At 42.2% G+C, this 12,115-nt stretch overlaps 1 protein-coding gene across 4 annotated transcripts in view; it reads right to left on the bottom strand.

Annotated features, from left to right (window-relative positions):
• Hecw1 (HECT, C2 and WW domain containing E3 ubiquitin protein ligase 1) overlaps positions 1-12,115 on the bottom strand; it is a 428,371-nt gene that overhangs the window by 43,708 nt on the left and 372,548 nt on the right. For all 4 annotated transcript variants that reach the window (XM_047562304.1, XM_047562303.1, XM_047562306.1 and 1 more), the window contains 3 exons: positions 9,044-9,164; positions 7,851-7,964; positions 6,890-7,042 (listed from right to left, as the gene is read on the bottom strand). In XM_047562304.1, coding sequence (XP_047418260.1) covers positions 6,890-7,042; positions 7,851-7,964; positions 9,044-9,164 — 388 coding nt within the window. The remainder of the gene's footprint in view (positions 1-6,889; positions 7,043-7,850; positions 7,965-9,043; positions 9,165-12,115) is intronic.

Here is a 12,115-nt window from a genome sequence, read left to right as displayed (position 1 = left end):
GCTTGTGGAGGTGGGACCTTTGGAAGATGATTGGGCCATGAAGGCTGTGCCCTTATGAATTAACACATGCATGAATTAATGGATTATCCTGGAAATGGCTTTGTTTTAAAAGTGAGCTCTCTCTGGCTTGATCTGTCTCATCACATGACGCCCTTGCCATGCTATGATGCAGCGAGAAGGTCCTCACCAGAGGTCAAGCAGATACTGGTGCCATGCTCTTGGACTCCGTAGCCTTCAGAATCATAAGCTGAATCAACCTCTATACATTACCCACTCTGTAGTATTCAGTTATAGAAATGGAAATGGAATGACGTGCAGGGATATAAAATCAACATACAGTAGGATTCAAAGAATAAAAAGAGTGGCACTTAGGTGCCTCATCAATATGCAAATGACATCATCATAATCAAAGAATGGATAATATTTCAAGATGCCTGTCCTCAAAGACACATACAATAGACACATATAGCTTAGCACTTGGTGAGGCTTCTAGTAGTTGGACTGAATGTCCTGAATTGTCTGGGCTGTGGTGGTTAATTTCAATTCTCCTCTCCTCTGCCCACCACTAGTTTCCCACTTTTTCTGTCCTGCTCTGTGACCTTGTGGACTGGGCCCTTTGGAACACAGTATCTGGAGATTCTTTGCTCTCTGATTTGTGGCTGGATTGGCTGACAGGACTGGAGGAGGGGAGAAGAGTGCTAAGGGCGTTGTTTTCTGGCGTCTCCCTGCATTGGTCAGGTCTGGCTGGGGCAGTGTCTACTGGGACCCTACCTCGTGTGGGAAGACCCTGTCAGGGTCTAGCTCCTGCTGAGCTTTCCTTATTCTGTCTCCTCTCTCTTAGTTGACCTGTGTGTTTCCACTGCTGACTTTGACAGGATCCCTATCAGCTTGGAACATCAGTGATATAAGTAGGTAATGAAACAGCAATCGCAGGAAGTCCCTTTAGGATAAAGGGGAAAATGGATTTTTTTCAGTTTACTTAAGGTGTATAACCCAGAATTTTCACTGTATTTATGCATATTGGTGTTTCTCAACCCTTGACTGGAAGAAAGGAAAATAGGTGGAACTGCTGTATCCCATTGTTGGGGGCTTTTGATTCAGCTAGCTCTATTCCAATGAATATGAAGCCCACACACAGTAATTTAAGTCCCTGCAGTCACTGGGAAACTTTCAGGGGAAGGACGCAGGGACTGAGCCTTCTCCATTGATTTCTTTGGGTGGTGCCCAGTCTGGAGCCAGCTATTATAGAAACTTATGCCGTGGGAGGTGGAGGAGAAGGTTTCCCCTCAGTAACAGCACAAGCCATCCTGCAGAGTGGGTCCCAAGAGTGAAAAGCCCCTAAGGGACATACACACTTGTCTCTGATGTTTCAAGGAACTTAGAACCACAGATGATAACAAAAAAGTGTGAATTTTGAGCAGTTAACTGCACAAGGGAGGGAGGAACATTGTTTATTTTAATATACCTGGTACTAAAGAGACTGCTGTAATTTGTGGAAAAACACTCATTCATGTACCCAATAGTCAACGAAATGTTATTTGGAACACCAGGCATTGTGTTTGAGTAAACTAAGACTAAACTGTCTTTGGTCCCATAGACCTTCTTTCTCAGAGGGGAGTCAGACAAAACCAACAAGAGCATGGGACACAGAAGGTCAGTGAAGGATATTGAACCAGAATAACAAAAACAGATAAAATAGACAAGTGCAGGGTGCTTCTTCCTGCCACACCTGTGAGTAATACTTCAATCCTGAGTGATGTTTAATCCTCTGAAGTTTACCCATCTTTGCTATGTTTATTTCTGGTCTGTGGTTATCTTTCTTTTTCCAGAATGACAAGGAGGTGGGCAGGTTATGGGCACCCATTTCCCTCCTCTGCCCAGGGTGCATCCTGCCCTGACTTGTCCTGCCTCAAAGACAATCTTCAGCTTTGCAAAGTGAGGACAGTGCCCTGATAAGCCCTGTAATCTTTGGTGTCTCTGTTTTTATAAGGAGCGATATGCAGGTTATGATGATTGTCATCTTCCTGAGTCCCGTGTGAATCTCGTGAGGGAGGATGGAGGGCAGACACACCTACTTTGCTGGAGGTTAAGAGGCATCTAATGGCAGCAAGTCACAGGTGATCAGATTTGGGAACTCAGGATTCTGGTTTCCTCAGCGTCATGGATGTTCTGGTTGCTAAAGTGACAGCAATGTGTCTTTAGGCAGGGACTGCTGCACCCACTTGCTGCTAACAGCTTGTGCAAGATCCAGAACAACTTCATCTAGATCTCAGCTATCCTAGTCACCTGCCCTTTGCTTAAACCCTGGACAAAGAGTTTGCCAGTGCTTAGGGAACAGGAAGTGCAAAACCCATGAGTTTTCTCTTAATCCATTTGGCACAAGTCACAAGAATGACTTTCAGTAGGCAAGTAAAGGGAGTAATTTCAATCATGGTTTTGTTAAGATTCCCTAAAGCTCAACATGGACTTCTTATTCAAAGCCAAAGAAAACTCTACACAAATGGCTCAATTCGTTCAGCTGTGGCTGTGATTGTGAAAGGAAAACCCATTTCCTCCCAGCCATTCTGAGGTTCCCATAAGAGAACAGCCCAGTTCCATGTGGAAGTTCATGATGTACTCGGATGCCTTCCCCATGGAGGTACATGACCTTGCTCTGCATTCCAATCTCCTTCACCAGCTGAGGACTCCAGGGACTGATGTGTTCCAATTTGGAGCCTTGAATGAGAATGGAGGTCCCCTTAGCACTTTGTAACAATTCACCATCCAATGTGCAGGGTTGAAAAGAAACTCCCAACTTACCGGAGCTTGATTTAGATTGCTAGTTGGTTCAGAAAGCCACATGCAATTTTTTTTTCAGGACACCCAGCAAATATTCTCAACATAAGTGAGAATGTCAGTGGATTCAAGTGAGTATGCTGATGTGTGAGGCTATGTCCTCCAGCAAAGGAGACAGAGGTTAGCTGGCCCTTGAGGGCAGGCGCTTCTGGGCCTTCCCTCCAGAGAACTTGGCTAGTTCTTACAACATCACTGGATCACACAATTTCTTTCCTCAAGTCAATAAAGCATCATTGACATATCTACAGAACCTGTTTGGTCTCTTAATGCATAGATGAGTGAAAGGTTTCAAAGTCAGGTTGACAGTGGGGGAATGGATAGCCTGGCAAGACACCTTCTCAATGGAAAGTACTGAGGCCTCTCTCAAATAGGTGACACATCAAATGTGCACGTCAAGACCAGTGTGTCTTCTGTGCTTTCCCATTAGGCTTTTGCATTTGGCCTTATTTTGGGGCCACACTGAAACATTCCTGACTCCACAGTTCGTTCAGAATGTTGAGTCCCATTCATCTCACCTTGGTGCTCGTCCCACTACCCTCTGCCACCAACAAAAATGCAACATTCTTGATCACCTGCCCTCTTAAACACTCTTATTCCCTGGCTGTCCTAAGTGACATCCTCCCAATCCTCTCCATGGATCCTCGAAGCCCCTGTTCTGTTGCTCACACCCCCACTTCTGCCTCCATCTTTTCAGACTGCCTTCTCTCCTCACCACAACTGGCTGCCTCCTGTCCCCCTCTTGCCCCTCCAGGACCCCATTCATCCTCTATCACAGCCTTTCAGGCTCCAAGCTCTCTGGCCACCTCCTCATAGTATACCTCATGGATTCCTTCACTCTGCTCACCCCAACACATCAGTGCTGCTCACACTCATTGTGGGCCTCAGCTCTGCATGCTGTCTGCCAAGGTCTGGATGGTCCCATTTCCCACAGCTGAGCCAAATTTCAGCTGGTGTCTCCCAAATTTCGATTCCCAGCCCAGCTGCTCTCCCAATAACTGGGACCATCCTAATTATGACCGATATATCATATTTATCAGAGAAACTTTAAACTCTGCATGTCGAAGAGTGAATTCATCTTTCCTTCAAATATTTTCTACTTCATAGAATTCTTATCATAGTTAGTACTATCAATCAACCCAGTGGTGTAACCAAAAACCTTCGACTTAGTTCATATTCCTCTTTCTCTCTCATCTCAATAGTCAGTGAACCGGCTAGCTCAATCTCTTCTCCATCTGAGATGCCCCTAAAGTCAGTCTCCTGCTCTCTTTGACACCTTTTCTGCTTCAGTTTCGAGCCTTTATATCACCCCATGGCTTATTCACAGTTTCAGTGTTACTCTACTAGAAGTTTCCAGTCTTATCTCCTCAAAAATTTCCTCTACACTATGGCAAGGTTTACTGTTTAAAAGCAAAAATCTGATTTTAACATTCTTGTAGGGGATTAGACCATCTGATTCCCATCTCTGTCTCCATCTTCACTTGTGATTGAATACAATTCAATGCATAGGGATGTTCTCCAACTTATGATGGTTTGACTTAATGATTTTTTTTCTACTTTATGATGGTACAAAACCAAAATGCATTCAGTGGAAATTGTACTCTGAATTTTGAATTTGGATCTTTTCTTTGGCTTCTGATATGTGATAGGAACCTTTCTCTCATGCTGGGCAGAAGCAGCGAGTGCAGTTCCCAGTCAGCCACCCATGCTCACAAGGGTAAACACGCAATCCCCTACAGCATGTTGTGTAGCTAAGCAGAGATGCTCCACAAGTTAGATGTAGTAAATTAATTTTTGACCTACAACATGATCAATTTATGATAGAAATTTATTGGGATTTAACCCCATTCTAAGTTGAGGAGCATCTGTATATGTATCATATATGTATCTCAAGCTAATACATGAATGTATACATGCGTGTATAACTTAGCATTTAAGATTATTATACTATAATTGTTGGTTTACTCGTGTTCCTCCCACTGTTGGGTTTTGAGGGAAGAAACCTTATTTCAACTTTATATCCTCCCAACACATTGCATTTGCTTTATTTATAATTGTTAAATTAGTAAAGACATTCCCCACAACACCTGGTGTGGTCCCCTGTGGCATGATATTTGGTGAAAATATTTCTTTCTTGATTGCTGATTTGAACTTATGACCTCTAAGACACTATCTTAAATTTCCATGCTCACAAACTGGTAAGAGAGAATTGAGGGGTTATGTCACATGTAATACATGTAGATACATGTAATATGTATTTTCTTGCATGTCATGGGTTATGATGCTCTCTACTGTTGGAATGGAACCTCCTGAATGGGACCTAAGTGAGCGCTGGCATTCCATTTTCAGGGCCATGCATCCCTTCCTGTGGCTTGCCTGCTCTGTCTGCCCTCTGCCTGTGTGTTTCTGCCTCACAGCCTACAACCTTCAACGTCCAATTACTGACAAAGAAAAGGAGAGAGAGGAAAAGAAGAGGCAAATGGCAAGTTTTGTTTTATCTCATGCCAAACTTGTTCTCTGAACACACTCCACCGCAGTTCAAGAACTTCAGAGTGGAGTGTGTGTTGCAAAAGAGGTAGGCATGTCCCAATATCTGGAAGCCCTATGTGGGTTATACTGATGCTATGTAACAACACTATAGAGACTTGGATTCTAAAGCCAGCCATAAAGAAGAATGACTTTATGACATTTACTGGAATGGATGGATCTGGAGACTATCATGCCAAGTGAAATAAGCCAGTCCCCCACAACCAAAGTTCAAATGTTTTCTCTTATATGTAGAAACTAAACCACAATAAGGGGTGGGGGGAATATGAGAAGTTCAGTGGAGTAGACAAAGGAGAATGAGGGAAAAGGAGCGGGGATGGGAATAGAAAAGACAGTGGAATGAATCTGGTATAAATTTCCTATGTACATATGTGAATTACCACAGCGAATATCACCATCATGTGCATCCATAAGAAATTAATTAAAAAATGACTGGGTAGGGGCTGGGGAGATAGCTCAGTTGGTAGAGTGCTTGCCTTGCAAGCACAAGGCCCTGGGTTCGATCCCCAGCACCCACCCAAAAAAAAAAAATGACTGAGTAAATGGCAGCAAGATCGATAGAGGGAAGGGAGCAGGGGGTGAGGAGAGGGAAAGGGAAGGTACTGGGGTCTGAATTAGACAAGATATATTCCATACTTGTATAATTATGTCAAGATGGATTCTGCTGTCATATATAACTAAAAAGAGTCAATTAAAAAAAATACAAGGTCAGCAGGCCAGATAACACCCTAATAACTCCCTTAAATATCAGCATAAATAAGCTGTCAGAGTCCATGTTAGCTATCTCCAGTCCACATTAGCTGTCTTTCACTTTTCTCTTGATAAAATCATCCCTGCATGAGATCTGGGATGATTTTCAGTTAGGTATGGTGGCGATATAGCAGGAGAGTGCACAAATCCCAGATGTCCCATGAAGTTTTCTGGAGTCTTCTAATACCTGCATCTGAGGTCTCTATCCCACAAAGCTGTACAGAATTGACTGATACTTATTTTCTTACACATATCAGTAATTGGTAATAAGATGAATCAACAGAAAATGATCAGAGATACTGGGTGTTTAATTCAGAAGTATGCTCAGAGACCACTTGACCCATCAGACTTATTTTACAGTAAGATGCAGAAGTCAATGCTAAAGTCATTGGTCCAAGGTCAAAGAATTTCAAACCCATGAAACCTTCAAGAAGCTTCCACAGGGGACTCTTAGGATTTTAGTAAAATTTTCAACATTCGTGACCTATATCCTCTTGTTTAGTGTATTCTCAAGCGATTATTCTATCTTGCATCAGTTTGCAGTTGTTATATTATCAATGTCTTCAGGGATTTATCATATCATCTGGATAAAAACTAATAGATTCTTGCACCCAGGGCTCGGTATCCACCTACTCTCCTTACCCCTCCTAAAATCTGGCCCACTGCTCTAAATGCAGTGACCTCAGAGAAATGCTGCTGACTTCTGACTAAGAAAGATAAGAATGTTCAAACACAATGAAGTGAAAATTATAGACCTTACCATTCAAGGTGGTTTTCTACAAACGCAGACATGGGGCTGATCTGCACCGTGTAAGTATCATTTGCAGAGTACTCAAAGAGTCCGTAGTAAGGGTTGAAGAGCTCCTGAGACAAAAGGAAGAAGAACTCTCGAGAAGGACCACTGTAGTCCAGCCTGCAAAGGAAGCACAGGTCCAGGAAGCTCATTTTGTGTCTGGAAGTGGAGGGACAGTCTCTTATCCCAGATTCTAGTAGGTTCTTTTGGAGCAAGGCTGGGGAAAGCAGAGACCAGTCTCTGCTCTTTACAGTGGAAGTATTAATTAATGGTAGTTAAGGAGGATGCACTAATTGGTTTGGGGGTACTTCCGAACCAGATATTCATGAGTTAACTCTTATGGCAATGGTCCTTAACTGTATTTCTAATCGTGTAATACCTAAAGGATAAAACACACAGCTGACCCATTATAAAAAAGGCTTTTGTGGTGGGAGGTCTGAAAGAATTTTGTGTAACAGTGTGTGTGTGTGTGTGTGCATAGATGAATGAATGAGAAAAACTTCAAAGTGAATTCTGATGTGCCCTCTGAGGTGGGCTTACCCTCCACTCTTCAGTGATTTCCACAAAAATACATGAAAAGTCTGCTGTGTAGTTACGTATGCACACTCCAGAAGGGTTTTTTGATTAGATACTCAGAAGAGTACACCACTTACAAAGTAAAGACCCAGTGGTTTGGGAATATATTTATGGATTATACCTTGCCCATGTGAGCTCAGACTCTAGGCCATGTCAATAATCTTAGTTTTTGAGGCACATGAAGCCTGAAGCTTGGCAACATCTGAAGAAAGTCCTCCTGGGGGTGCATGACCTGAATCACCTCAGAGGATAGGCTTAGAGCCATCCTGCTCTTTCTTGAGGGAAATCACCCTGATCCTGGGGCTCTGGCTGCCCATATCGAGGTGTCTGCATGAAACTCCTGGTTCCTCACCCCTCCTCTCCAACAAAGGTGACATAGAGCTTGTTTCTCTGGAGCTCCTTCCGGGAATAGGCCATCACTTGATTGAAGGTTCCCTCCAACAAGTGGTCCCGACGAATAATGAGCCTGAGAAGGAGAAGTGGTTGTGTGAGGGATGGCTCTGAAGTTGGGATGCCAGATGTGTTGTCTGTGAGTTGTAAGATCAGGTTTACGGTCTCACCCCTGTGCCTCTCCAATGAGAAGGGAAAGGGCAGGAACTGTTCATTAATGAACCTGAGGCTTCTCAAAACAGGCAGACAAAGAAAACATGTACACTTACTATTGGGTGTGGAAAATGGAACCACTTTATCTTTCTGGACTAGGGATATGGCTTAGTGGTAGGGCACTTACCTAGCATGTGTGAGGTCCTGGGCTCAATCCCCAGCCCAGGGGATAAGAGATTCTTTTTTAAAACATAATTCATAATTCCTAGGATGTCTTTTTTTTTTTTTTTTTTGGTACAGGGATTGAACTCAGGGGCACTTGGCCACTGAGCCACAGCCTCAACCCTAGTTTGTATTTTATATAGAGATAGATCTTATTGAGTTGCTTAGGGTCTCACTTTTGCTGAGGCTGGCTTTGACCTTGTGATCCTCCTGCCTCAGCCTCCATGCCTGGCTAGTACTAGGATGTCTCTTAAACTAAGAGATCTCTTAAATTGGGTTCTTAAGTGTGGGCTTAGTTTTTCAAGATGAAAATAGTAAACCCAAAAGGAAGGAAAAAAAATCATTTTACTTAGACTTCAATTGCAAAGTTATGAAGAGTCCATGAATTTGACTAATGAGTTAAATTTTGCTCCAAGACTAAGTAAGAGGGAAATAATTTTTTTTTTTTTAAATTTAGCTCAAGATTCTTTGCTTTCTGATAAGGTCTATTATTGATGTCACATATGCCTTTGTCTGAAAACTACTGTTCTTTTTCTTTCTCCTACTCTTTTTCTTCTCCTTCTCTTTCCTCTTCCCCTTCCTATCTCCCTTCTGATTTCTTAAATTTCTTTCTTCTTTCCTTCCAACTTTTTAACTTCCTTCCTCCTCCCTTCAGACCATAATTGCTATGGCACCAGGGTATCCTATCTTAAAAAAAAAAAAAAAATTGCCAAGATCTAAGGGATAAAGGGTTAGAAAAGCCTGCCATTGGAATTCAGTGCCAAGCACTGGAGTACTCACTTAATCTTCCCTGGACCCTGACCAAATCCTTTGGCTTCTAGTTTCCGGTAGAAATTGCGGAGCTTGGCCTCAAAGTCTCTCCGGTACGGTGAAGGGGCTCTTGCACTGGCTCTCTGTAAACCTGCAGAGAGATGCACACAGGCCGTGGGTCAGACTGTCTATCTAACAACAAGCATGCAGAGCGATGGCAGAGAAGAACCCATCAGAGACACAGCCCTGTGACCTCACGGCCTCCTCTCTAAGGAGTTCCCTTCATTTCCAACAGTCTCTCAGCTACTTTCATAATAAACAAAAATGGTAAAGAGAAAAATGACTTCTGCAGAATACATACTTGTGTCTTTCACTTCAATTATTTCAAGTTGTACCCTGATGAACATTATCCTGGCTGAACTGTACATAGATAATCTGAAACGATTAACATAAATCGAATTAAAGTAAAATTTAAGTTGCTATCTTCAAGAAATGATTGAAACTAGAACTTGGCGATAGGACTTTAATGTGTGTGTTTGTCATGCTTCTACACTGATATTGATATTAAAAGAAACATACCTATACCTTAGGGCCCAGAGCATTTAGGAATTTATATTAGTTACTCTGCATCACAAGAACAAAAAAACAATAACAACAAGGATGATTCACTGATTCTATATAGATGAGTTTTTAAAATATTTTTTTGCAGTGCTGGGGATTGAACCCAGGGCTCTGTACTTGTGAGGCAAGCACTCTACCGACTGAGCTATATCCCCAGCCCTAGATGTGTTTTTGCATCATTAAAAAGCTTTCTTACCATTATGCACCTTTTAATGACAAGGGAAATGGCAAAAGTAACATTCTTATTCCAAGTTTTACAGATGACCAAAATCATGGTTCACCCATTTAACAACTATTTATTAGTTATTTTCTATATTCCGGGTACTAAGCTTATAATCTAGAGAAGGCTTATATCAGTAAACTCACAGGAATGAGTATGTAATTACAGTTTAAGATGATTACTATCCATGAAGGAAAGGAACACTGTTCTTTGAGAACACAGAACATACTGGCCAAGTCCAGAAAGAGTTCCCTGGGAAAGAACTTAAGAATAAGTAGGCCTGAATTAGATTGAATGAGTCAGAAAAGTCTCCCTTTGACTAAGAAAATAAATGAGTTGGGAGAACAGTGCAGGAAGAGGATTAGCATATGCAAAGCTCCTGTGGCCGAATGGAAAGTGGGGCTCTGGCTTATTGCAAAGGGTTTGAGAACCAATCTGATGCAGAAACAAGGCTTGAGAGGTGGGAGGGAGCCACATCATACTAGATAGGTACACTTTTTAAACAGTTTTGTTTTATGCTAAATGTAACACAAAGGCATTACAGGGGAGCTGGTATGATGTGATTTGAGTTATGAAAACATCAATCTTCCTGCTGTAGAGAGAAAAAACTGGAGAGAACCAGGTGGACTTACAGAGCGCACATTGAATTGGGTCAGTGCAGTGGAGATGTTGAGATGTTGAGAGGTGGACTGGTTGGAGATGTATTTATGAGACAAAGAATTGGATGTGAGTAGTGAGGTGGATCTCATGAGCTGTAATGGAATGAACTTTGGTGACATTCACTAAGATGGCAAACAGTGGAGAAAGAACAAATTTGTGGGGAAAGATCATGAGTTCGGTCTCTGAAGCTACCTGAGGAGGCAACTTAGGGGAAGAGTGGTTAATAATAGTAATAACTGCTCAAAGATCAGGGAGGAGGCTGAGACTTACACATTGGCTTGGGTGACCAGAGGTCCTGGTGACCTCAGCAAAGACACCTCCTCTCATGTATAGGCATGAAGAAGGATAAGATGTGTGTAGGTTTAGGAGACATGTAAGTTTGCTAGCAGGCATTTGTGGACATTTCTGTTGGACGGCTTTTATTTTTCAGTGGAGTAAACTGGAAGGATAAAGGGGTTGGTGGGTTGAAGATTTGAGGGGAGTAGAAATGTCTGAAATAGTAACAGAGAAGCCCAAAGAAAGAAGCTAGGGTTTTCAAGGTCCATGTGAGGTGAGAGGTGATTAGCTATTTGCTCTGTCAGGTTAACTGTTCAAGAGTGCCTGACGCAGGCGTGCATAGGGAGACAGGAAGGCTTATCTAGAGGTGGAGCTCTGCCAGAGGATGCAGATAAAATGGAGAGGGCCAGTGGAGTTCAGAGCATTGGCAAGGATGTTACTAAAACAAGAAACCACAGAATCTATGCTGGATGGAAAGGAGAGAATCCCATGAACTGGTGATCCTGGTGAAGCCAATGTATGGCAACAGGAGAGAAGCTGAATAGACATGTTGGAAGGAAGAGGGTGCTTGGATTGGCAACTTCAGGGATAACAAGGTCAGGAGCATGGCTGTGGGAACAAATGGCTGAGGTGGAGGAAGAGTAGGTCACTGCAGTCAAGGAAGGTCAGACTGCAAAACACCTTGGGTGTGAGGAAACCAACAACCACCATTTAACCAGAAAAGGTAGGCTTGGTGAAATGTCAGTCTTCATGATAGAGAGCACCAGATCACAAGTCTACAAGTGCAAGTATAATTTTTGTCCAGCAGATTATAGTATATTTTATAGCATGACTTTTTACTATTCTCGGTACTGCCACTGTCCGTGATCACTTCTACTCATTGTTCTAAAGATGTATGCTTCGCAAAGTACTTTGACATAAACTTCTATAGTTCTCTATTTCTTCAACAACTCAGGTAAATTTCAAAAAGGGTTAGATAATGGAAATTTCAAAATTTAATACAAAAATATTTGGGTTGCATAATCTAGGACCATGTGGTCAAGGCTGGAGAACAAAAAAATTAAGTAGTTTGAGAAAAAGAATTGAACGATTACTTGAATTCATGGCATCAGTAATGTCTTTATCAGCAAAGTTGATACCTTTTTAAAACCTCAAAGTAATTCTCATTTAGCAAATAACTCTTTATTCTCTTATTTTTCTTTTTGCAATATGGTCTCTCCTGTAATAATGTTAAAATCCTGCTATGTGGCCAAAGGTTTTTAGACCAAAGTGTAGATATGTCAGATCATCATGCAGATTAACAGCTCCCCCAAATGGAAGACTGT

The sequence above is a fragment of the Sciurus carolinensis genome, chromosome 8 (assembly GCF_902686445.1).
Source record: "Sciurus carolinensis chromosome 8, mSciCar1.2, whole genome shotgun sequence".
NCBI lineage: Eukaryota > Metazoa > Chordata > Mammalia > Rodentia > Sciuridae > Sciurus > Sciurus carolinensis.
The sequence above is the reverse complement of the archived record's forward strand: the minus strand, read 5'-3'. Positions and strand labels throughout refer to the sequence as shown.